This window comes from Theropithecus gelada, chromosome 10 (assembly GCF_003255815.1).
Source record: "Theropithecus gelada isolate Dixy chromosome 10, Tgel_1.0, whole genome shotgun sequence".
Classification (NCBI taxonomy): domain Eukaryota; kingdom Metazoa; phylum Chordata; class Mammalia; order Primates; family Cercopithecidae; genus Theropithecus; species Theropithecus gelada.
In genome coordinates, this window is record NC_037678.1 from 71,263,592 (window position 1) to 71,289,933 (window position 26,342).

Here is a 26,342-nt window from a genome sequence, read left to right on the forward strand (position 1 = left end):
TATCTCCTCCGTGCCCGACAGGGGCTTCTCGAGATCCTGCCCATTTTCTCCAAGACCTAATCCCCTACACAGCAGAGAAACTAGGCTTTGTTTTCACTGAGGCTGTAGAGGTCAGAAGTGCTCAAGGCTCTAAATTCCCTCCTCCCTTACCTGGAAACAAAGAAATTGTAACTAAAATGTACTGAGCACTTCCTACCTGCCAGGCACTGTTTTGAACTCCAGATAGGCACTTATCACTTAAAGGTCACAACAAACCATGAGCCAGTATTATTATCTCCAAAACTGGTTGAACAACTTGCCCGTGGTCACTGCATCCATAAGGGTGTTTAGCAAAGGGCATCTTTTGGCTGTTTGGAAGTTCAGAGAATTCCTAGAGCGAGGCTTAGAAAATGGGTAGGAATCAGGGAGGAAGGGTAGGAGGAGCCAGAGTGAAAAATCACCCCATGGACCCAGTCTAGTGAGGACACAGCTGCCACCAAACACTGTTGCTCAGGACCCTAAACTCTACCCCTATTTGCCCGGCTTCCCTATTGACCCCGGACACTGGACATCATGACGGGCTTCTTTGCTAAGATAAATTCTCTACTGTTCCTTCTTCCTGGAATCATGAGCACCTGATTCAAAAAATAGGATGGAGTCATCTGATTGGCTGAACCTACCCACGTGTTCATATTCTAGCTGCGGGGGAGGCAGAAAAACAACTGAACATTTTGCAGCCTTGAACTCCAAGACTTAATCGATCCTCCCATCTTGACCCCCTGAGTAGCAGGACTACAGGTGTGTACCACCACACCTGGCTAATTAAAAAAAATTTTTTGTAGTGAGGAGGTCACATATGTTGCCCAGGCTGGCCTGGAACTCCTGGGCTCAAGCAGTTTCCCCTCTCGGCCTCCCAAAGCCCTGGAGTTACAGGGACTTGGGTTTCCTTCCCACTAGATCACTTCTCATAGCCTTTCCACTAGATCACTTCTCATAGCCTTCCCACTAGATCACTTCTCATAGCCTTCCCACTAGATCACGTCTCATAGCCTTCCCACTAGATCACGTCTCATAGCCTTCCCACTAGATCACTTCTCATAGCCTTCCCACTAGATCACTTCTCATAGAATAACTATACTTATTCAATGTATAAGTTATTTCTTATCTATAATTATTTATTAAAGTGAGTTGTATTTATTATTTATTGCCTACCGATATTTATTAAATATTATTTAATATTTAATGCCAGGTATGTCCAAGATTGCTAGAACTCTACCCCCCCCCGTGTATCTCTTTCCTTTCTTAGTAAAACAACCCGTACATTTTAGCTAGAAATGGTTGCCTAGAATAAAGAAAGTATTTCCAGCCTCCCTTGCAGCTGGGCATGATGGTCTGAATGAGCTCTGGGAGGTGGCCAGAATTGGAAGCAAAGGGTGTAACTTATTATTATTATTTTTTGGAGAGACGGTGTCTCACCCTGTTGCCTAGGCTGGAGTACAATGGTGCAATCTCAGCTCACTGCACCCTCCACCTCCTGGATTCAAGACATTCTCCTGCCTCAGGCTCCTGAGTAGCTGGGATTACAGGCACCCACCACCACGCCTGGCTAAGTTTATTTATTTATTTTTTTTGTATTTTTAGTAGAGACAGGTTTCATCAGGTTGGCCAGGCTGGTCTCAAAATCCTACCTCAAGTGATCCATCGATCTTGGCCTCCCAAAGTGCTGGGATTACAGGTGTGAGCCACGGTGCCAAGCTGAAGGGTGCAACTTCTGAGTGGTGTCCTTAAAAGGAAGGGTGTTGCATTTCACTTCCATCGCTCCTCCTTTCCTGATGGCTGGATGGGAACTTGACGGTGGGAACTGGAGCAGCTCATGGTCATCACACGAAGCAGCCTCTTCATGAGGATGGCAGAGCGTCAAGCCAAAAGGAACCTAGCTCCCTGCTGAATGGTGAAGCCGTCACACTTAACCGCATACCCAGACTTTTACATAAAAAAGAAATCCATGTCTGTCTTTTGGAGTCATTCTTGTTTGGGGGGAATATCAGTTAAAACAATTGAATAAGTATTTTAATACACCAGGTGATGTTATGGGTACTGGGGTTATAAGCCAGGTTTCTGACATTCTAAGTGGAGAGACAAAGATCAAATATGTAAAATAAAATTTGAAAGAATGGATACATATATGAAGATCATAAACCAAGTTATTACAGTCCAGAGTGACTGAGGGTTGGAATATCGTTATCTAAGGTGACCAGGGAAAGCCTCTCCAAGAAGGTGACATTTGGGATGATATGGAATGACGAGCAGGAGATTTTCGTGGGAAGATTTGGAGAAAGAGCTTTACAGGGAGAGCAGATGACAACTGCTAAGGCCCTGAACTGGAAACAAGATTGGCAAGTTCAGAGTCCCGAAAGACATTACACATGTGTATCCTTCTGTTAGAAAGCAGAGAATAAGTAATTCTTGTTTAATTTATTTTTTAAAAACTTTTTATTTGTATTGTCAAGGTGGAGTTTTACTCTGTCACCCAGGCTATAGTGCAATAGTACGATCTCAGCTCATTGCAACCTCTGCCTCCCACGTTCAAGCAATTATCCTGCCTCAGCCTCCCTAGTAGCTGGGATTACAGGCACCTGTCACCATGCCCAGCAAATTTTTATATTTTTAGTAGAGATGGGATTTCACCATGTTGGCCGGGCTGGTCTCGAACTCCTGACCTTGTGATCTCCCCGTCTTGGCCTCCCAAAGTGCTGGGATTACAGGTGTGAGCCACCGCACCCGGCCTGTTTATTTAGTTTTTAAGATTTAAATATGATTTAAACATTTATAGGCAAAAAATATATTTTAAAACAGAACATAATCATGGAGAACAATATTGTCACCAAGCATGACAAGACAGTTGATATAATAACAGCACTGAAGAGTTCTTGCAAATCAGCAAGTATACAACAACACCCCAATAGAATTGTCCAGATATCTGACTGAATAATTCAAAACGAAGAAATAAAAAGACCAGTGTTGAATAAATGTTCTTACTATTTATCAGAGAAATGCAAAGTAATTTTTAAGTTAAATATTTCTTGATATACATTTATTATGTATTAATTAATTCCTTTGTGGCTCTCAAAGGCCAAATGGCTTTAATTGGCCTGTCCCTTTACTGGCACTGGTACTGGCCAGTTTCCCACACTCTCATCTTGTGCTTTGCTGAGACATCTGCTACACACTGTCCTTTGGCCTGGATGACCTCATATAAATCCCCTCCTGTTCTAATTCACTGCCCACAGTCCTGCTGATAAAAGCAAAGCTCATCTCTGCCCTGCTGCAGGGAACCCTATTTCCTTCCCCTGCAGCTCAGGCGCCTCCTCCTCTCAGGTCTGCCAGCCATGAAATTTCTTTTCTTGTTTCTTGCCATCCTTCTGGCCACAGAAGTACCAGTGATATCAGGTAACGTGAGCCTCTCTCAGGGGTCTGGGCTCCTGGTCATGGACTTCCCATCTTTCCCTCCCCTCTCACTGTGGGCATCATGTAAAGCCTTTCCTTCTCTCCTGCAACTTTGGGAAGTTTCCCCAGGATCATCTCAGGTTAATATCTCTCTCTGATTCTTTTTTGCCAGAGTGGTGGGATGATAGACGTTTGGAGCATCTGGCACTTGAGGGCCAGGGTGGTATCCTGGTGGGAGCTTGGGAGAGGTTTGAGGGGCAAAGCATGGGTGCAAGTTGGGGACTTATTGAGGGCTTTGGGAGACTAGAGTGGAGGTTGGGGTGAGTTGTGATGTGGAGGAAAAACCTTGGGATTGGGGTGATAGAAGGAATGTCAGGATGAGCTGGAGGTGAGGAGCTGGGCTTCCCTGAAGGTTTAGGGCAGAGTTGGAGAGAGGATGGGATTTGGGGTTGAGTGGAGCTGGTGTTGGGGATTAGACTGCGGCTTGGGCTGAGGCTGGGAGTCAGTGCTGGATGCTGCAGGGTGTTTGGGTTCAGCTTGGTGATGGGATACTGCTGGGAATTGAGGTTAGTGACTTGATTAGATTAGGGTTAGATTGGATTAGATTAGGGTTTGACCTGGAGTTGGGGCTTAGGGGCATTGAGTTGAGTAAGGCTGGGAGTTCTAATTAAGGTAGGCCTGAATGAGTTTGAGTTTGAATTGGGTTAATATAGGGTCAAGAAAGATTGGAGATTGAGCTGCGGCTGGAGCTGAGGCTTGTTTGGCTTATGTTAAACAGGGTCAGGTTATTGATAAGACACCGGGTCTGTGTAATGTGAGTGAATCCTCTTTTCCCTAATATTACAGGTTTTCATGTCCTTTTACCTTCACTCCTAGCTCTGCTAGGTGGGACATTAATTAGCTTCAGCTGATTCCAAAGTAAGGAATAGGAAGTTGGGGATAGGAAGACAGAAGGGTGAGAAGTCCAAAAAAGGCTCCCCCGAAAACTTCAGAGTTCTCAGTTGGAACCATTGTCTCAGTTCTCTTCCCTCTCAAGGTCTCTTCTCTCTTTTCCTGGGACTGGGCCTAGCATTACTCACTTAACTGGCTTTCTTCTCTTCTTCCCTGTCTTCCTGTTCCTCCTCTGCCTTCTCTTTTCTCTCCACTTGAGGGATACTAACATCTGCTTAATTGTTGTTCGTATGCCCCAAAGTAGAGTGTTGGATGGATGGACACTGCCGGTTGTTGTGCAAAGATGGTGAAGACAGCATCATACGCTGCCGAAATCGTAAACGGTGCTGTGTCCCTAGTCGTTATTTAACAATCCAACCAGTAACAATTCATGGAATCCTTGGCTGGACCACTCCTCAGATGTCCACAACAGCTCCAAAAACGAAGAGAAATATACATAATGGATAGAAATGACTTTGTTTCAGATTGTTTAGGGTCCACATTTAATTAAAACTCACAAATTTATTTCTGGTGTCTGTCAGTCATAAGGAATGATACCCCAAATGGATTGAGGGTGGGGGGATGGTAGGGGAGGTGAAGAGGTAGTCAAGAGAAGTCACTAGGGCTGGGTCATAGCGATGGTGTGATCACTACAGTCTTGAAGATGATTCCCCATCTACCAACTGCAGGAGAGGCTATTGAGTCAGGAGTGGAGTGGGGAGAACATGGTGGGAGCTGAGAGATTTAAAGGCATAGCAGATGCCTAGAGAGTGGGAGAATCCTTAGGCTGGGAGAGTTGGTCCATTTTGAGAGTGAATGGGCTGAGGGTGGATGGGGCTGAATATAACCCAAATCCTTGGGGTTCTAGAGAAACCAGCTGATGCTTTCTAGTGCTCAGGAGGCCCAGCCCCAGGGGTTAGAAGGTGTCTAAGTACTAAAAAAAGATAAAGCACATGATTTGCTTACTTATATATGAATTTGTTCATTATTCATTTTTTCCATTCTTTCATCGATCCATTCACTCATGTTCACCTCAGCTCTGCCACTTTCTACTGGCAGACTCTGCATATAAACCTCACAGAACTTTATCTTCCTCCTCTGTAAATAAGAGTAATAGTAGAATCTGTTTCAGGATTGCAGTAAGGATGAAATGACATAATAATGCAAAGGTAAGCACTCAACAAATGTCATCAGCTATTGTTCATTGATTTATTCAAGGATTTATGAAATATGAGCTGTGTGCCTTCTAACTGTGTTAGACTCTGAGGGAGACAGAAGCCTGACTCATCTGAACTGGTACTTCAGCCCGGGAGAAGACTCACTCGTGGGGAACATTTAAGAATCCTGATTGGGAACCTAGAGGATCTGGGTGTCTTCCCAGGCTTCATTATCTCAAGTCCTATTCTCTGGGCCCCATTTAACCAACACAGCTGTTCACCCCTGAACTGCGTCCTCTGCAGTGAGGCCAGGGACCAAGAGTGCTCGATAAAGCGTGATGCATGGCATAGAGACAGACAGAAGGAGTTCACTATCGTCCAGGAAGACTATTTGCTCTCAGCTCAATATTTCTGCTCTTAGACTCTGGAAAGAGGGGCCTCTCCTCTGATCTCGATCTGACTCTGGGCCTCCTCTGGCTAAGTCCCTCCTCATGTGGTGAGGAGTTGCTGGGGGCAAGGGGAATATGCCCAAGAGGAGCCTTTGCCTGCCCTCCTCCCTTTCTGGGCCATGCTTTGAGTAGCTGGGTCCTGGGATTGCCTGCCCAGAGAAACCTTGTGCCTGCTTCAAGGAGCTGCAGGGGCCTTTCCTCAAGGTCCATCCTTGGAGGGTTGGGCCCACTGGGTGCCAACCCCTAGGCAGGAGAAGCATCAAAGGATGCTCTTGTTTGCAGGGTCTGTGTGCAGAGCTGGGGATGGGTGAGAAGAGAGGTGAGCTGTGGGCTGGGCAGGCTCCCCTCAGAATGCCATGTTCCTGCATGGAGTTCTGAGGAATCAGAGAATTATAAATTCAAACCTGACCTTTCAGGTCATTATGAAGGGCTATCTTGTAAACGAAGCTAGATATCTTTTATGTATTCTTTTTATTAGCTTGATTAAAACATTTAAGCATGCAGACAAATGACATGACACAGTAGCCTTCATTTGCCTTCTTGCCCCGGGACCTTCAAATGTTAGGGTTGTGCCTGGTATTGGATCCTACTCTGGCTGATAATCCATTTCTTTTAAAAAATTATTTTTAATTCACAAATAATAATTGCACATATTTATGGTGTACAACGTGATAGTTCAATACACGTATAGAAAGTGTAACCATCAAATCAGGGTAATTAGCATATCCATCACCTCAAACATTTATCATTTCTTTGTGTTGGAAACATTCAAAGTCCTCTTTCTAGCTAATCGAAAAGACACAATAGACTGGGTGTGGGTGGCTCACCCCTGTAATCCCAGCACTTTGGGAGGCCAAGGCGGGTGGATCACCATGAGCTCAGGAGTTTGAGACCAGCTGGTCAACATGGTGAAACCCTGTCTCTACTAAATAAGAAAATTGAGCCAGGCATAGTGGCTATAATCCCAGCTACTTGGGAAGCTGAGGCAGGAGAATCACTTGAACCTGGAAAGCGGAGGTTGCAGTTAGCTGAGTTCGCACCACTGCACTCCAGTCTGAGCAATACAGCAAGACTCTGTCTCAAAAAAAAAAAAAAAAGAAAAGAAAAAAGAAAATACGCAATAAACGATTGTTAACTACAGTCACCCTACAAAGCTATGGAACACTAGAACTTACTCCCCCTATCTAGCTGTGATTTTGTATCTGTTAACCAGCCTCTCCATATTCTCCCTTCCCGCTTACCCTTCCCAGTCTCTGATAAACACAATTCTACTCTCTACTTCAATGAGATCCACATTTTTAAGCTTCCACATATGAGTGATAACAAGTAATATTTATCTTTCTGTATCTGGTTTGTTTCAATTAACATCATGGTCATCTATGTTGCCACAAATGACAGAACTTCATGCTTTTTTTGTGGCTAAATAGTATTCCATTGTGTGTATATGCAAACTTTATTCCTTCATCTGTTGATGTATACTTAGGTTCACAACGTATTTTTCAGCCCACTTCAGAGGCAGGAGCTACATAATCTTTTCACAGTTTTGCTGCCTCTCTGGGAGCTGGGACATTTAGGCTGCCCATGAGAGCTACCTGTGCTCCCAGGCCTGGGATGAGACCATCAAAAATGTTTCCTCGCTGGTCTCCCTACCCTCAGGTTTTTTCTGCATTAATCTCTATTATTAGAGGGATTCTTGGTAGGAAGTTTCTCTGTGTCATTTTCCTGCTTAGATTTCTTCCTTTGCTCATCACCACCCAGGGTCTGGACATTCAAAGCCTTCACATGGTGACCTGGTTTCACCTCCCATGACTGTCCCTCCCATACCTTCTCTTCAGACACTGCAACCCTCTTGCCATCCTCTCCTGTCCCCCACATTGTGTTTGTTCATGGCTCCCTCTGGCTGGTCCCCAACACTCAGCTCACCTCTGTAATGAATGCCCTCTCATCCTTCAAAGCTCAGTTGATGCTCACACCCATGAAAGTCTTCACATAAACTCTGTCTCACTATCTCTCTCTCTGTTTTTGAGACAAGGTCTTGCTTGGTTGCCCAGGCTGGAGTGCAGTGGTGCAATCATGGCTCACTGTAGCCTCACCCTCCCAGGCTCAAGCCATCCTCCCACCTCAGCCTCCTGAGTAGCTGGGACTACACGTGCGTGCCAACATGCCTGGCTAATTTTTCTGTTCTTTTTTTTTTAGAGGCAGGGTCTTACTATGTTGCTTAGTCTGCTCTCAAACTCCTTGGCTCAAGTGATCCACCTGCCTCAGCCTCCCAAAGTGCTGGGATTACAGTCATGAACCACCACATCCAGCCCTGTCTTAATTTCTTTTCTTTTTTTTTTTTTTTTTTTTGAGACGGAGTCTCGATCTGTGGCCCAGGCTGGAGTGCAGTGGCCGGATCTCAGCTCACTGCAAGCTCCGCCTCCTGGGTTCACGCCATTCTCCCGCCTCAGCCTCCCGAGTAGCTGGGACCACAGGCGCCCGCCACCTCGCCCCGCTAATTCTGTGTATTTTGTTAGTAGAGACGGGGTTTCACCGTGTTAGCCAGCATGGTCTCGATCTCCTGACCTCGTGATCCGCCCATCTCGGCCTCCCAAAGTGCTGGGATTACAGGCTTGAGCCACCGCGCCCAGCCTTAATTTCTTAATAATTATAATAGCTGTAATAATAGATCTCATTGACCCTTGCTATGTGTCATTCCATTCTTACAACAATCCTCTTATCATCTCTATTTTACTTATTAGGAAACTGAGGCCCAGAGAGGTGATATAATTAGCCCAAGTCACACAGTATTAAGATAGAGCAGGGGATCAAACTAAGTTCTTTTTTTTTTTTTTTGTCTTTTGTTATTTGTCTTGTTTCTTTGATAGAAAGTAGGTACTAAACTGTCACTGAGTGATGCAGACATTGGATTATCACTTGATTCTGGGCATTCTACAAGAAAGGAACAATTCTCAGGGAATCCTAAAATGAGGCCTGAGCAGAGATCTGGAGTAGAAAAAGGATTTTTAAGTTGAGAAAACAGTGAGGTGATACCATTCCTTGCCTCTTTTAGACTTTCCCCACTCTCCATCTAGCAGAATAATGGTCTTGTCTAGCAGTTTGTTAATCTGTATTCCTGGGGTCTAAGGCAGAAATGTTTGTTTATTGTATTGTGTATTCACATTCATTCAGATTAAGGTGAGAGCAGTAACTTTTTTTTTCAGTTTTATTTTATTTTATATTTGAAATTTACAATAACATTGTCTAAATTCAGTTGGGATGGTATTTTCTGGTGTCTATATTTTACAGAAATAGAAGGCAGAGGGAATTGACTCAGATTAGGTTGAAAACAAAAAGAAAAGAATGATAATGATCATTATTGTTCTTACCACTCACATGAAGTGAAACGTGAACAGTGGAAAGGCTGTCTCTGAACATCAGAAAAAAATTTTTAAAAATTTGTGTTAAAAGTCTGCATTTCACATATTCAGGGAGGATAATGTCAGAGTGGAGGGATCTCAGCTGATCCTAATCAGCATACATGTAGAATAGAGGACACTTCTTCCAAATTCCAATTTTCAAATTACAGATATCTGCCTAAATTTAATATTTTACACTGTGGTTGTAACTCACCTCTTATCTACCATGCTTTGATTTCCCATACCATATCTATTATTGTCTCATGTTGATTCTCAGACCTTCATATAAGAAATCTTTTCTTTCTTCTTGTAGTTTGTTTTGTTGTTTTGGGAGAATTTTTTTTTAAAATTTTTTTATTTTTAATTTTTGTGATACATAGATGTATATATTTATGGGGTACATGAAATAGTTTGATACAGGAATTCAGTGTATACTGATCACATCAGAGTAAATGGGGTATCCATCACCTCAAGCATTTATCTCTTTGTATTACATAAAATCCAATTACACTCTTTTAGTTACTTTAAAATGTACAATAAATTATTGTGAACTGCAGTCACCTGTTGTGCTATCAAATACCAGATCTTATTCATTCTATTGAACTATATTTTTAAACCCTTGTAATTTACACTTAAGAAGCTCCTGTTGGTAATCAAGTCTCTCAGCGGGTTTACTTCTGAAAATATCTAAATGTATGCTTATCTATTGTATTAGTCCATTTTCATACTGCTATGAAGAAATACCCAAGACTGGGTAATTTATAAAGAAAAAGAGGTTGAATGATTCAGTTTCCCACGGCTGGGAGGCCTCACAATCATGGCAGAAGGCGAAGGAGGAGCAAAGGCCATTTTACATGACAGCAGGCAAAACTGTGTGTGTGGGGGAACTGCCCTTTATAAAACCATCAGATCTTGTGAGACTTTTTTTTCCTTTTCTTTCTCTTTTTTTTTTTTTTTTTAGACAGAGTCTTGTTCTCTTGCCCAGGCTGGAGTGCAGTGGCACGGTCTTGGCTCACTGTAGCCTCACCTCCCAGGTTCAAGCAATTCTCCTGCCTCAGCCTCCTAAGTAGCTGGGATTATAGATATGCACCACTATGCCTGGCTAATTTTTGTATTCTTTCCTAGAGACAAGGTTTCACCATGTTGGCCAGGCTTGTTTGAACTCTTGGCCTCAAGTACCCCATCCACCTTGGCCTCCCAAAGTACTAGGATTACAGGCATGAGTCACCGCGCCTGGCCAGATCTCACAAGACTTACTCACTATCGCGAGAACAGCACACAAAAAACCTACCCCCATAATTCAATTACTTCCCACCAGGTCCCTCCCATGATATGTGGGGATTATGGGAGCTACAATTTAAGATGAGATTTGAGTGGGGCCACAGCCAGACCATATCATCTGTTAAGAAAATTTTAGCTAAGTATACAATTCTAGCTTGAACCGTAATTTCCCTCAGCACTCAACATTTCTTTCTCTGCTTACTGGCTCTTTAAAGGCTATGGAGAATTTGATGTCCCTTTTCTAGGTTATCACTCTTTCTCCAAACTGAGTTCTGATTGGCTTCACAAACTGTCACTCTTAAGAAGTTATGACACGTATTATGTTGTTGTGTAATTATTTGAGTTATTGTCCCCTTTCCAGCAATCCCCCAAACACACACATATTAGGTGGAAATCCATAGGGGCTGAGATGATGTTTTATTTACATCTGCATGCCTGATGTTAAGCCCAGCGCTGGACATGAATGCGTTTTAGTGAGTGTTTCTTGAATATGAATAGTGAATTCACAAGTGAAAGCCTGAGTGGATCTGGTGGGGGCACAAACAGCTGACTCCAGGTTCCAAGAATCTGGGTGGAGAACTTTCTGGGCTGGAGGGAGCAGAGGACCACTGTGTCAGGTATACATGGTTCTGGCTGGCAGGGTTAGCAAGGATGCAGAGGAGTTTCTGGGTCTTGCTCAAATGATAATTTAAAACAACAATAATAGTTAACATTCATTTAGTTCTTACCATGTGTCAGTCCCTTATTGCTTTCTGTATATTCAGCCACTAATCCTCACAATTCTAGGGGCTAGCTGTTTTTCCAGTCTACACTGTACATATGAGAAAAAGGGTAGAACAGAGTCGCAGAAACTTGCCCCAGGGTACACAGCAAGTAAAATGGGAGTTAGGATTGGTCTCCTAGGGGTTCTTGTTTTTTAGATTTTGTTTTTTTAATCTCTCTGTAGCCCCTTAGGTTATTTTATTTATTCATATTTTTACTTTTTATTTTGAAATAATTGTAGATTCACAGGAAGTTACAAGAGAGAGGTCCTGTGTACTCTTCACCCAGATTCCTCCAATGCTTAGATTTTACATAACTGTAATGCAATATGAAAACCAGGAAACTGATATTGGTATACAATATATGTGTATACTTCCATGCCATTTCATCATGTGCAGATGTAACCACCATCATGATCAAGCTGCAGAACTGTTCCATCACCACGAAGATCTGCCTCCTGTTGCTCCTTTAAAGTCATACCAGCCTTCCTCCCTGTCCCCACGCACTGTCACCATGCTTAACCCTTGGCAACCACTAACCTGTTTTCCCATCTCTATAGTTTTGTCATTTGACATTGTTGAATAAATAGAATCATATGTGAGAGTTCGTGATTGGCCTTTTTTTTTTTTTTTTTTGGCTCAGCATTATGCTCTTTTTTTTTTTGAGACAGGGTCTGGCTCTGTTGCCCAGGCTGGAGTGCAGTGGTGTGATCTTAGCTCACCATAACCTCTGCCTCCTGGGCTCAAGCGATCCTCCCACCTCAGCCTCCCCAGTAGCTGGGACTACAAATGTGTGCCACCACGTGCGGCTAATTTATTTTTTGTAGAGATGGGTTTTTGCCATGTCACCCAGGCTGGTCTCGAATTTCTGAGCTCAAGTGATCTTCCCGCCTCAACCTCACAAAGTGCCGGGATTACAGGCCTGAGCACCGTGCCCAGCTAAGCAGCATTAAGCTCTTGAGATCCATCCACACTATGTGTATCAATAATTTGTTCCTTTTAGTTCTGAGTATTTCTACCCATTGCATTAAGGCAAGAAAATTAAATGAAAGGCATGCAGATTAGACAGGAAGGAATAAAATGGTGTTGAAGATGTCATCATGGTTTATGTAGAAAATTCTAAGAAATCTACAAACAAAACAAAACAAAAGCAAAGGCAAAACACCTAAAACTAATAAGTAGGTTCAGTAAGGTCACAGGATACAAGGTAAACATACACAAATCAATTATATTTCTATATAATAGCAATGAACATGTGCACTCTGAAATTAAAAATATAATACCATTCAAAGTCACTCCAAGAAAATAAAACACTTAAGTGTACATCTAACAAACTATGTACAGAAATTGTATGCTGAAAACTATAGAATATTGATAAAAGAAATAAGAGCTAAATAAATGAAGAGACACACCATCTTCCTATCTTGTAAGACTCAAATAGCAGATGTTAATTCTCCTCAAATTGACATATTCATTTATGTCAAAATCCCAGCAAGATTTTTTTTGTAGATATAGACCAGACTATTCTGTCTATACCTTGCCTAAAGAGAAATCTGCAAAAGAATAAGAATAGCTAAAACAAAATTGAAAAAGGATAAAGTTGGAAGAATTATTTTATCAGATTTTAAGGCTTATTATATGGTAGTAGTAATTGAGTTTGTGTGTTCTTGGAGAGACAGGTACATCAATCAATGGAACAGAATAGGGAACTCAGAAATAGCCTCATAGGAGTACAGCCAACTGATTTTTGACAGAGGTGCAAAAGCAATTCATTGGAAGAAAGATCCTTTTCAACACATGATGCTGGAGCAATTGAACATCTACAGACAAAAAACAAAACAAACAAAAATCTAAACCTAAACCTCACACCTTTCACAAATATTTACTTAAAATGGATCATAACAGCCAGTCATGGTGGCTCACACCTGTAATCCCAGTGACTCAGGATGCTGAGACGGGAGGATCATTTGAGCCCAGGAGTTCCAGACCAGCCTGGGCAACATAGCAAGATCCCATCTCTACAAAAATAAAATACATTAGCTGGGTGTGGCGACAAGTGCCTCTAGTTCCCAGCTACTCGAGAGGCTGATTTGGGAAGATCACTTGAGCCCAGGAGTTTGAGGTTACAATGAGCTATGATTGTGCCACTGCACTCCAGCTTGGGCAACACAGCAAGACCCCATCTCTAAAGAAAATTATTTTTAAGGGATTACATATTTAAAAAAATGTAAAACTATAAAATTTCTAGAAGAAAGCATAGGAAAAAACATTCAGATCGAGTGCTTGGTGAAGAGGTCTTAGATACAAAAGAACAGCCTAGAAAAGAAAGAGAATCAATAACTTGGACTTACTCAAAATTTTAAACTTTCACTTTGTGAAACACCCTGTGAAGAGGATGGTTGAAAAAGACAAATTACAACAGAGCAAGATTATTTTCAAACCATATATCTGACAAAGAACTTGTATCTGGAATACAGAAACAACTCTTAAGACTCAATAGTAATTGCCGGGCATGGTGGCTCACGCCTGTAATCCCAGCACTTTGGGAGGCCGAGGTGGGCGGATCACGAGGTAAAGACATCCAGGCCATCCTGGCTAACACGGTGAAACCCTGCCTCTACTAAAAATACAAAAAATTAGCCGGGCGCAGTGGCGGGTGTGTGCCTGTAGTCCCAGGTACTCGGGAGGCTGAGGCAGGAGAAGGGCGTGAACCCGGGAGGCGGAGCTTGCAGTGAGCCGAGATAGTGCCACTGCACTCCAGCCTGGGCGACAGAGACTCTATCTCCAAAAAAAAAAAAAAAAAAAAAAAAATATTAGCTGGACGTGGTGGCGCGCACCTGTAATCCCAGCTACTCAGGAGACTGAGACAGGAGAATTGCTTGAACCCGGGAGGCGGATGTTGCAACGAGCTGAGATCGCGCCATTGCCCTCCAGCCTGGCGACAAAGCGAGACTTCGCCTCCAAAAAAAAAAAAAAAAAAGAGACTCAACAGTAATAATCCAATTAGGAATGGACAAAAGATATGAAAAGACATTTCACTGAAGCAAGTGAATTATACAGATAGCAAATAAGCACTTGAAAAGATGTTCAACATCATTAGCCATTAGGGAAATGCATATTAAGACCAGAATGAGACACTACTACATACCTATTAGAACAATTAAAATTAAAAATAGTGATTAAAAAAAATTTTTTTTCTTAGTTTAGGTCCACTCATCCTCCATTATTTTGTCTTTTAATGCCTTCTGACAAATTAAAAAAATGTGCCTAGGCTGGGTGTGGTGGACTTTGGGAGGCTGAGGTGGATGGATCACTTGAAGTCAGGAGTTCGAGACCAGCCTGGCCAACATGGAGAAACCCTACTCTAGTAAAAATACAAAAGTTATCTGGGTGTGGTGGTGTACACCTGTAATCCTAGCTACTTGGGAGGCTGAGGCATGAGAATCGCTTGAACCGGGGAGGCAGAGGTTGCAGTGAGCCAAGATTGTGCCACCGCACTCCAGCCTAAGCAACAGAGCAAGACTCTGTCTTGGAAAAAAAAAATGTCCACTTTTCATCTGCCAGATATATGTTCTAAATTACCTGTTTTATAATTACTAGAAGCAAGAGTATAAAAAATTCTTTATTTAGTCCATTGTAGTTTTAAATGTTCCTGTCATTTTAATGAAAATAAAACCTATTATCAGGTTGATCCTCTTTAATTTATAAACGATAGGGATTTTCAAAAACATTTCCTTTTGGGGAGAAGTTGTTAAATAAAGAAACACATAGTCTAAAAAAAAATCCCAAACTCCCAATAGACCTGGAAACAACCAAAATGGCCCTCATGGACACATGGTTAAATAGACTACTACATTAATACCGTGGAATTATCAAAGTCAAAGGAATGAATTACAGATGCACACAGCTTGGGTGACTCTCAGTTCTGTTGATTGTCTTTTTTTTTTTTTTTTTTTTTTTTTTGAGACGCAGTCTCGCTCTGTCGCCCGGGCTAGAGTGCAGTGGCCGGATCTCAGCTCACTGCAAGCTTCGCCTGCTGGGTTTACGCCATTCTCCTGCCTCAGCCTCCCGAGTAGCTGGGACTACAGGCGCCCGCCACCTCGCCTGGCTAGTTTTTTGTATTTTTTTTTTTTAAGTAAAGACGGGGTTTCACCGGATTAGCCAGGATGGTCTCAATCTCCTGACCTTGTGATCCGCCCGTCTCGGCCTCCCAAAGTGCTGGGATTACAGGCTTGAGCCACCGCGCCCGGCCGTCTTTTTTTTTTCCATTAAAGTTGAGATTTTCCTGGTTTTCAGTACGATGAGTAATTTTTGCTGGAACCTGGACGTTTTTGGTATTATTATGTTATGAGATGCTGGATCATATTTCAATGATCTTTGTTGGCTTGTCTCCTCTGACACGGCTCTGGTGAGGACAGTGGGGTGCTGCCTGGATACTGCCAGGTGGGTGCAGGTCCAGGTGTATTTCCTCTGGTACTACCTTGGTTGGGATGGGGAGGGATATTCTGTTCCCTGTGTGGCCTCCAAGTCACATCTCAGGGAGTGGTGGCCCTGTTAGTACTGTGTGGTGGTGAAAGTCTTGACTCTGCACTAGGCTCCTTCTGTCACCACCGCATCAGGGAAGTGGAGGGAGGGATGCCTTCTTCCCACCAGATAGGGGAAGTCGAGGCTCCCCACATGATTCCTATTGACACTGCATGGTGGTGATTGGCCTTGTGACCATCCAGCAGTGATAATAGTCCCCGCTCCCCACTTGGGTTCCACTCTAGGAGGTTACACCTCCTTACAGAGTGGAAAGGGCAGAATTTGAGGCTCCCCACGTAGCCTTCTTTGGTGGATGTATGAGTGGGAGTGTAGTTTTGTCTTTGGTTTTTCCTGGAGCGGAGTGGTTATTGTCTAAAATGTTCTTTCTTGCTGGGTTGACCTTTCCTCGTTCTTTGGCTAGAGAGAGGAGACTTTCCTTGGGACTCTATGTCTGTACTCGTTTGTATTTCCAGGTTGTCAGTCTCTCTAGCACAAGTCTGGGATCGATGAGGCAAAAAGAAAACCCAGGGAATTCATGACTGTGTCCTTCCTTAGATCCTGAGGTCCCTGCCTTGTTCTTCTTTACTTTACCTTTCAGAGTACACACACACACACACACACACACACACACACACACACGCACACACACACACCCCGCCCCACTGGGTTTTAAATGGAACTTAGCAGGACAATTAGAGAAAAATACATTGACTCTTTTTTTTCTGGAAGTAGAAGTCACTATTTCCCTTTAGGTTTTCTCCCTGCTCCCCGTTTAGGTTTTTATGATGCTTCCCGACTTATCAGATTTATGTCACTCCTAGGTAAAGTTAACTATTTGTATTTTTTTTTTCTTTTGCCAGGCAAACGCCACATCCTTCGATGCATGGGTAACAGTGGAATTTGTAGGGCCTCTTGCAAAAAGAATGAACAGCCCTACCTCTATTGCAGAAATTATCAGGCCTGCTGCCTCCAGTCCTACATGAGGATAAGCATTTCCGGCAAAGAGGAAAATACCGATTGGTCTTATGAGAAGCAGTGGCCAAGACTACCTTGAGTGCTGGTGATTACCATTCTCAACCTCTCTGGGCAGAGACCTGCTGTCAACCCCCCTCATTAAAATTCATGTACCTGCTACCCTTGTCTGTCTTTGATCCACTGAAAATCATAGTGAGAGACTGGGCTTTGCATGGTGACAATGTCTGTCTCATTCTGGATAAGCTCCGTGAGAGAGAAGGCTGGAAAACTGGGAAAACAATTACAGAGAAGCTAGACAAGCCAGTGAGGAAGGGGGAAGAATGAATCGAATGAGGGAGGGTTGAAGGGTTTAGGCAGATTTATGACTTAATCTGTGCCATGTAGAACTCAGGGAGGGTCTTTAACCAGTGGGATGAATACATAGGGCAGTAGGTGGAGGTCTTGTAGACAACTTTGGCCTAGTTCATGAAAAAACTTTATAACCAACAGAGCTTCTGTAATGTGGAATAAGCTGTGTTGGTTTCAAGCTGTGAGACTGAAGGGCCTGTTTGGTGGTTATTGCAGAAGGTCTTTCAATATTGGGTGCTGTTGTTGTGGATAGTCAAGGTCCTCTAATTCTTCAAAACCTAAGAGGCTTATGTCCCCAATGACAACTAACACCAGCTTTGTAATATAAAATTCAAATTTTACTTTCTATATCTTACCTTCTACTAACAGTTCTAAATTCTGTCAAAAGTAGAGTAGTACTTACCCATTATCTTTCTCTACTTCTCTGATTCTCCTCAACTCATTACAATTTGCCTTTGTGCTTATTTGCTATTGGACTGGCTCTGGTCAAGGTCACCAGTGGACCTCCTTTTTTTTTTCATCATAATATGCCTTCTTATATGTATCAAAACTCATACTAAACCATGAGTTCTGGGTTGGAAAGGATGATTTAGTTTTTGCACCTGTCTATAAGTCTTTGTCCACAAGTTAAACAAAAACATAAACAAGTGTAACTGGATCTCCTTTTTGAAAGTTTCAGAATGTTCTTCAACTTGTATCTCAATCTGCCTCTGTGCAGCATTTCCACTATAGGTTATTCCCCCCTTGAAAACCTTAACTGCCTAGGGTTCTGTGATTTCACTCTTTGTTTTCTTCCTAACTTTCAGGCTGCCCCTTCTCCATCATCTTTTGGGGTTCCTCATCTGTTATTTGTCTCGTTGGATTCTTCTGGGGTTACTCTTCTCTTCTGACAATAAAAACTCTCCACATTCCTAGGAAAAGGCTGACAGTCCTATGGTCATGATAACAAGTACATACCTTGAAATGTTTTAAACTTTTTTTATGGTCAATGACAACTTGCTTCAGTGAACACACTTCTGAAAGCTAATTGTCAGTGACAGCATTGTGCTTTGAATATGTCAATCAGCTTTGAATTCATTTCAGTGTACACACTTCTAAATTGTCATTAACCAATTCCCACCTCTGTAGCCAACACAACTCCCTCAAAATGTGTTCCCCAAATGCTGTGTAAGTTCAACACTTCGCTCTGATGAAGGAGCTTATGATGGACCAGCATGGCTCTCCTGTTCTTAAGAAAGCAGGCCGGGGGTGGTGGCTCACGCCTGTAATCCCAGTGCTTTGGGAAGCTGAGGCGGGTGGATCACCTGAGGTCAGGAGTTCAAGACCAGCCTGACTAACATGGAGAAACCCCATCTCTACTAAAAATACAAAATCAGCCGGGCACAGTGGCACATTCCTGTAATCCCAGCTACTTGGGAGGCTGAGGCAGGAGAATTGCTTGAACCTGGGAGGCAGAGGTTGCACTGAGCTGAGATTCTGCCATTGCACTCCAGCCTGGGCAACAAGAGCAAAACTCCACCTCAAAAAAAGAGAAAGCAATCATTTCAGCATTTTGGTTTTAGATATTGAGTGATAGTTTCATCGTTTGACAATGATCTTTTTTTCTTCTTCCTCTGGTGCTGCCACCTATCCCAACAACAAAGTTTATGATCTAGATGAAAGTGTTGGTTCTGAACCACTGTTCCAGGAAGAATACTGGTTGAAGAACCCAGGCTGATCCTCCCACTGAAAACAGCGAAAAAAATGTACTTAAAATATACAACAAAACTTTTAAAACATCTTTAACCTTGCAAGAAAGTAAGGCCAAGAATATTAAAACCAGCTGGGTGCAGTGGCTCACGCCTGTAATCCCAGCACGTTGGGAGGCCGAGGTGGGTGGATCATGAGGTCAAGAGTTCGAGACCAGCCTGACCAACATGGTGAAATCCCGTCTCTACTAAAAATACCAAAATTAGCTGGGCGTGATGGCACGCACCTGTAATCCCAGCTACTCAGGAGGCTGAGGCAGTAGAATCTCTTGAACCCAGAAGGTGGAGGTTGCTGTGAGCTGAGATCGTGCCATTGCGCTCTAGCCTGGGTGACAGAGCGAGACTCTGTCTCAAAAAAAAAAAAAAAAAAAGAAAGAAAGAAAAAAAAGAATATTAAAACCAAATGCAAGTGGGCACTCTTTTGAAGGCAGTGACTGAAGCTGACTTTTGTCACAAAGACACTTGCTGAATCAGGTGAACTTGAGCTTTGGTTTCCATGGCTTTGGCCAAGGTGGGGGTAAGCAGGGGAGAGAAGGCAGTGACTAGGGTCTGAAAAAATATGAGTCTCATAGGAGATCCCTATATAAATCTCAGTCCTTAAAGTGTTACATATGCTGTATAAAAATAAAGCAGATACAACATCCCTTTTCCTTCACCAGAGATTTTCAAGGAAAATTGCCTGATTTTGAACCTAAGTATTCAGTAAATAGAAAAAAAGTCTTCACTGAGAATTTATAACCTCAAGGTACATCTCATATAGTCTCTCAGCCTGAATTCACAGTACATGGGTCATATGAAAAAAAATCAAGCTTAAAGTTGTCCCAGACTAGTAGTGCTAAAAAGACAGAAGAAAACTAAGGAGTAGACCTTTAACTCAGGACTCAACTAGTTTAGTCAACTAAACTTCTGAGGAAAATGAACAGACCAGAGCCCCAAATCACAAAATACACAAGGAACTAAGGCACCATGAATTAAGGTCAGCAGAAATCACAGTCTAGAGATTCAGACTTTCAAAGACTTCAAATTTCAGAATTATCAGGAATAACAAGCTTAAAAAAATAATGAGACCCAAATTTCCCATCATGAATTAGGTATTATCTAACCCTTTGAGTAATATAATTAGACCTGTGAAGAATTTCCAATGTTAGATGAAAGTAATATGTTCAAAACTGGAACTTAGCAGGTCTGGCAAGCATAAACTGCAGAAGCAGGTGGTTCAGATGCCTATGTCGCCCATTCCTGCTTTATTGCCTCTTCTTCATCACACAGTAATAGTATCATGAGGGGTTCCTATGGTTAGTTAATAAAGGAGGAAAAAGCAAGGCCAGGTTTGTGGAATGGTCTGCATGACATGCTAGCACCAGACAGAAGTGCTGCATTACAGCCTGATGTGGCAGTGGCCCAAAAGACAGTGGTTAAGGGAAATCCTTCCAGCAGAAGGAAGGCTTGCCTAGGTATGGATCTACAGTAATTCATGAATGCTGGTAATGGACTGGCTGGTTGTTTAGGTTCTTGGGAACAGCAAGACTGGAAAATTTGTAACAATGAAGTTTGTTGTAGAGTTATGTGGATGGGACAGGATGTGAAGATTTTTTTTTTTTTTTCTGTCACAGGGAGACAAGTAAAGCTCTCAGTCTCAGTAATCAGGGGGACAAATGACCCATCCTTTCACCCACAATTGAGGGGCCATCCTTACCCTTGGATGTCCATGTGTGATCAAGGCTTGGTCAAAGAGATGGGTCTACAGAGCCATAGAAGCTTTTTGACAGCTTCTATTTCAACTCGAAAGACACTGGGGCAAAAAGGAGTCTTCATAGCTCACACTTGGGACAGTCAATTTCCTACAGTGATACGGTGACAGATAAAACCTTCCTCTAAGGCCATGGTTAGTAGGAAAATGAATGCTTTCACCTGAAGTGTCTCCTGTTCTAGAAAAAAAGCTTTTAGTGTCCTAGTAGCTACTCTCACAGATGCAAAGATTTAGAATTTTGATCATGACCACTTATGCTGCCATTAAGACACCTGTTGAGAAGACAGAAAGACACATGAAAAAATTGTTGTTGGAATAGCTAACTAAGCTATTGAGGTTGTGCATAGGTCACCAGCAAACAAGAAATACTAAAAATAGATTAAAACTTGTGGAAATAATTTGACATTTCAAGAAGAGCACTGAAGAGTTTATCATTGGAAATAGTGAAAATTTTAGACTTCTTTACACAGCTGTTTCTACTAATAGAATTACATATTGGTGGGGAGTGGGAGGTCACTGTGGTGTTTTATCTATATGTGACTTAGTTTATCACTCTGAGGACAGGGGTGAATGACATCCGAGAAGAAGTCATGAGGTATGGTGAACATTTGGGGGAGAGGTCTGAGTTCCCTGTCCCGCCTCAGACTCTTCAACCATGTCTTTCTTGCTGCTTATTTCAAAGTAGTCTGTAGTGAACCTTATTGTTAAAATATTATCAATAATTCCTGGTGTTGAGTCACTCAAGGGTGTGGGAGATGTCGTAGGAAGTCGCCTGTGGTCTTCATTAGATGGAACGCAGCAGGCTCGAAGATTTTTGCATGTTTCTTTCACTGCTTCTCCATCTTTGCATTGTTTCCTGCAGTGCCCTGATCTGTTCCAGCATTTTTTTTCACCACTATAGGCTGAACAATAAAAGGAAAAACCACTGATTTTGGGTTACTGATGCTCTCAATTTCACTAGCATGACTATATATCTGGCATCCTGTATCCACACTGTGGATCATAATTAGGTGACGGCTGCAAGACTCCCACCTCAGGTCTGGTAAATACTCAACCTCCCATTTGCCCGTTTTTAACTATTCTGAAAGTGGGATGAATCTTACCATCATCGAAAAGAAACTCCAGTCATGAGGAATTGGGGCTGCTTATAATGAAGCTACCTGTGCCCTATGTAAAGGTACCTGAGTAAAGAAAGTACATCTTTTTTTTTCTTTTCTTTCTTTTTTTTTTTTGAGATGGAGTCTCACTCTGTCACCAGGCTGGAGTGCAGTGGCGTGATCCCGGCTCACTGCAACCTCCACCTCCCTGGTTCAAGCAATTGTCTTGCCTCAGCCTCCTGAGTAGCTGGGACTACAGGCACGTGCCACCACACCCCGCTAATTTTTGTATTTTTAGTAGAGACGGGGTTTCATCATGTTGGTCAGGATGGTCTTGATCTCTTGACCTCATGATCTACCGGCTTCAGCCTCCCAAAGTGCTGGGATTGCAGGCGTGAGCCACCGCTCCCGGCCAGAAAGTACATCTTCTTGTTACTTCAACTAGTACATCTTGCTGCTACTTCAACAAGTGTGATTAAGTTATTTGCATTGGTCATATCCCATTCTACTGCAAAGTATACATTCACATGAGTATATAAAATATATCTGTGTAGTGTATGTTTATTGCAACACAGTTCACAACTGCAAAGATATGGAATCAACCTAAGTGCCCATCAACCGATGAATGAATAAAGAAAATGTGGAACATATACACCATGGAATACTACTCATCCATAAAAAGGAACAAAATAATGTCTTTTGCAGCAACTTGGATGGAACTGGAGGTCATTATTTTAAGTAACTTAGGAATTGAAAAACGAATACCACATGTTCTTACTTATAAGTGGGAGCTAAGCTATGGGTACACAAGGGCATACAGAGGGGACATTGGAGTCTCAGAAGGGGGAAGAGTAAGGGGAGGGGGAGGGATGAAGAACTACCTATTGGGTACAATATACACTACTGCAGTGATGGGTGCACTAAAATCTTAGGCTTCACTACTATACAATTCATCCATGTAACCAAAATCCACTTGTACCCCTAAAGCTATTGAAATTTAAAAAATAAAAAATTATAACCCAAAGTATAAAATAAGCATGTGTCCAAAAATACAAAAATTAGCCACACGTGGTGGCACATGCCTATTTTCCCAGCTAACTCAGGAGGCTGAGATAGGAGGAACACTTGAACCTGGGACGCAGAGGCTTTGGTGAGTTGAGATCGTGCCATTGCACTTCAGCCTGGGCAACAGAGTGAGACTGTCTCAAAAAAGAAAAAAAAAGGAAAAAAAATAGATAATAAGAGAAGAAAGTATAACATACTGTATGTGGATACATAATATAAGCATTATGAAAATACAAAAAAAATGATAAGCATTATGGAGAGAAATGAAGCAGCGAAGGGGTTTAGGAAGTGTGTGATGGGAAATAGTGAAAGATTTACCTTGAGTTTTGAGAAGGAAGAGGCAGGGTGAGCTATGAGACTAACTGGGGGCAGAGTATATATCAGGCAGAGGAAGCAGCAAGTGCAAAGGCTTAGAGGAAGGACCTGTCTCAAAGGTTCTGAAAAACAATAAGGTAGTTATGGTGAGTATAGAGTAAGTTAAGTGGAGAGTAACTGGAGAAAATATAATGGGAGTTGATTTCACATAGAATCTTGCAGGTCTTTGAAAGAAAGCCATTCAGAACTTTTGATCACAGGATGATAAGAGAAATGCAGATTAAAACAACAGTACGAGGGAGACTGAGGCGAGTGGATCATTTGAGGTCAGGAGTTTGAAACCAGCCTAGCCAACGTGCTGAGACCCCATCTCTACTAAAAATACAAAAATTAGCCAGGCGTGGTTGTGCATGCCTGTAATTCCAGCTACTCAGGAGGCTGAAGCAGGGGGATCACTTGAACCCCCGAGGCAGAGGTTTCAGCAAGCCGAGATCATGCCACTGCACACCAGCCTGGGCAACAGACCGAGACTCTGTTTCAAAACACGAACAAATACAAAAAAACAACCACGACAGTAAGAGATTATTTTATATTCATCAGCTGGGTGTTTGAAGGATTATGGTGATAGAAAAACCCTTGTGTATTTTCGATGAGAGGGTAGGGAGATCTCCCTGTCCCTATAAATGTCACTGATTTCTATTATTCTTCCTCAAATGTAGGGGCTGTTTAAGATAAAGCATCAAGACTTTATGCTTCTTTCATTGTCTCAACTCTTTGCTCCAAGAGAATGACTCCACATTTATAGCTCTTAGCACTCAGACTTGAAGCCCTAGATCCTGTAATATATCCTTCACTCCCCATATGCTGAGTTTTTATGACTCGTGGATTGCATGTACAAAATCTTTCACATCTGTCTCTTTCCTAGTCTCAGTATCTCCACTAGAACTCAAAGCAGACCAATTGCTTTCAAAGGGATCACACAGAATTATTCCTGTTTGTGTCTGGAATTGTAACTGGAGAATTATTCAAAAGCCCCAGAGTTGGCAATTTCTGCTGGCAGTATCCTTTAAGATACACAACTTCTGATGACTGACTTCTGATTACCCAGGATTGTGGTGTAGGAACACAAGCACAGGAAGAGCCAGCAGCAGGAGGTTCCTGGTCCCTGGGAAACAGGAGAGGTTTCCCTGTTTCCCTACCCTGAATGCCAGGGTAGACCCAGGCGTTCAGAATGCCATGTGCAGTGGGAGTCTGAACAAGAGTTACTGGCCTCTCTGCAATGAGGGTAGAGGAATAGAGGAATTAATGGAATAAATATTTTTTTTTATTTTCTTGCCCACCACCACCAGACTTACATTTAACTTGGTTATTTGCCCTCTAGGAATCTATCCTATCTAAGCCCCTGTCCAAATATGTAAATATATTAATGTTTGTACAAGCATATTCATTGATGTGTTGTTAGAAAATTAAGAAATGTCTCAAATGACTGTATATGATTTTATAAGGCTTATCCTACAGCAGAAGTATACAACTTTACAAACAGTAAGGCAGATCTTTAGATGATGACATGGAAAGATGGCCACAGAATAAGAAGTGAAAGAAGACTGCTGCACAGGGCCGGGCACCGGGGCTCACGCCTGTAATCCCAGCACTTTGGGAGGCTGAGGCGGGTGGATCACCTGAGGTCAGGAGTTTGAGACCAGCCTGGCCGACATGGTGAAACCCCGTCTCTACTAAAAATACAAAAATTAGTCGGACATGATGGTGCACGCCTGTAATCCCAGCTACTTGCGAGACTGAGGCAGGAGAATTGCTTGAACCCAGGAGGCAGAGGTTGCAGTGAGCTGAGATTGTGCCACTGCACTCCAGCCTGGGTGACAGATCGAGATTTCATCTTTTTTAAAAAAAGGAAAGAAAGAGTGCTGCGTAGCCATGTGTGGAGTATGCTTACTTCGTTATAAAACAGAAATACTTAGATTCATTTTTATGTAAGTTCGATCATACATTGAAATGCGCCTTGAAAAACATAAAACAAAGAGGAAACAGGATCTCTTCACCAGTGATTTCAAAGTTCTGGTCATGCCTTTAGATATACTCAAGAAAGCAGTGATTATGAAAAGCTTAGATTTTCACTGTAGAAGGAAGAAAAGCCAGTTCTGTCTTCCATATAACAGCTCAGCCGATAATTTCTGACCTGTTCACCAAATTCTAGAACATTAGAAACAAAAAGAACCTCATTACAGCGATAGCAGGATTTTAGGGCCAAGAAAACATGCAAAGTGGGCTGCGGAAATCATTTTCAAAAGCTGGCACAAGCTGGAAAGAGAACAGAGGTGAGCCTAGCTTTCCCCTAGTTCCTTAGGCGACAACTTGGAATATAGAACCAGGGACAACTCTGGATGGTGGGACTGCCCCTGTCTATTGAGGAAAACTTGCTCTACTCCCAGGTTTTACCCCAGTCAGGAACATAGTCCCAGTGTGGGAGCTGTGGAGCTGCCCAGGTTGGGGGTACAGCAACACATTGGAATTTTCACGAGCCAGAACCCACTATACCTCTATTTTCGTAGCTTCCCTGACCTCTGATTACCTGGGATCACTTGGGGTAGGAGCACAAGGATAGGAAGAGCCAACAGCAGGAGTTTCATGGTGCTTGGGAAACAGGAGATGGTAGATCCAGAAGTTCAGAATGCTGTGTGCAGTGTGAGTCTGAACAAGAGTTTTATTGGCCTCTCTGCAGTGGGGGCAGAGGGATGGGCACAGAACCAGCCGGATGTCTAAGAGTTTATCGATGCATAACATCAGTCTATTGTGTGGCACACAGGCTGAGCATTTGATCCAGGCACTGGGAGCGCATGCGGAGGGTTACAAGTCACAGGCTTTGAGGAGGTGTTTGGAGCAATGGAGCGGGAAGATTCACACTGGGACATCTTCCCTAGCTTTCCCCGATCTCTCTCGATCTCTCGTTAGGGCTCAGCCTTTCTTCACAGTCCCTTTCATTCTAGCATAAACCTGCTTTTGAATGGTCTGCTTATCTGTGTGTCTCCCTGCACTGGGCTGTGAAATTCCTGAGAGTAGGCAACGTGTCTTTCATTTTCGAGCCCCCAAGGCACAAAGCATG

General features: G+C 42.7%; 2 protein-coding genes and 1 non-coding gene across 5 annotated transcripts; 1 reads left to right on the plus strand and 2 right to left on the minus strand.

Annotated features, from left to right (window-relative positions):
• Window positions 1-3,202: 3,202 nt before the first annotated feature.
• Window positions 3,203-17,061, plus strand: DEFB119 (defensin beta 119). Of its 3 annotated transcripts, none has more exons than XM_025399799.1 (2): window positions 3,203-3,429; window positions 16,787-17,061. In XM_025399799.1, exons 1-2 carry the CDS (start codon window positions 3,369-3,371, stop codon window positions 16,978-16,980), a joined length of 255 nt encoding a protein of 84 aa, XP_025255584.1. In that variant the 5' UTR covers window positions 3,203-3,368; the 3' UTR covers window positions 16,981-17,061. The 3 variants fall into 3 exon arrangements, with proteins under 3 accessions (XP_025255584.1, XP_025255582.1, XP_025255583.1); XM_025399797.1 differs by lacking the exon at window positions 16,787-17,061 and adding an exon at window positions 4,619-4,880; XM_025399798.1 differs by lacking the exon at window positions 16,787-17,061 and adding an exon at window positions 4,622-4,880.
• A 712-nt stretch (window positions 17,062-17,773) lies between these two features.
• Window positions 17,774-17,901, minus strand: LOC112633885. The gene has a single exon (XR_003121645.1). It is a non-coding gene; the product is annotated as a small nucleolar RNA SNORA40 (small nucleolar RNA).
• A 2,700-nt stretch (window positions 17,902-20,601) lies between these two features.
• On the minus strand, window positions 20,602-25,895 carry DEFB118 (defensin beta 118). Its single transcript, XM_025400255.1, has 2 exons — window positions 25,812-25,895; window positions 20,602-21,649 (listed from the first exon to the last, which is right to left on the minus strand). The coding sequence occupies exons 1-2, from the start codon at window positions 25,867-25,869 to the stop codon at window positions 21,336-21,338; spliced, it is 372 nt and encodes a 123-aa protein (XP_025256040.1). The 5' UTR covers window positions 25,870-25,895; the 3' UTR covers window positions 20,602-21,335.
• Between the last annotated feature and the right edge of the window lie 447 nt (window positions 25,896-26,342).

Coding starts and splice junctions, on each gene's coding strand:
- DEFB119 (XM_025399797.1), top strand. CDS start 3,369: ATGAAATTTCTTTTCTTGTTTCTTGCCATCCTTCTGGCCACAGAAGTA. Junction 3,430..4,618: donor AGAAGTACCAGTGATATCAG/GTAACGTGAGCC, acceptor TATGCCCCAAAG/TAGAGTGTTGGATGGATGGA.
- DEFB118 (XM_025400255.1), bottom strand. CDS start 25,869: ATGAAACTCCTGCTGTTGGCTCTTCCTATCCTTGTGCTCCTACCCCAA. Junction 21,650..25,811: donor CCTACCCCAAGTGATCCCAG/GTAATCAGAGGT, acceptor TTTATTGTTCAG/CCTATAGTGGTGAAAAAAAA.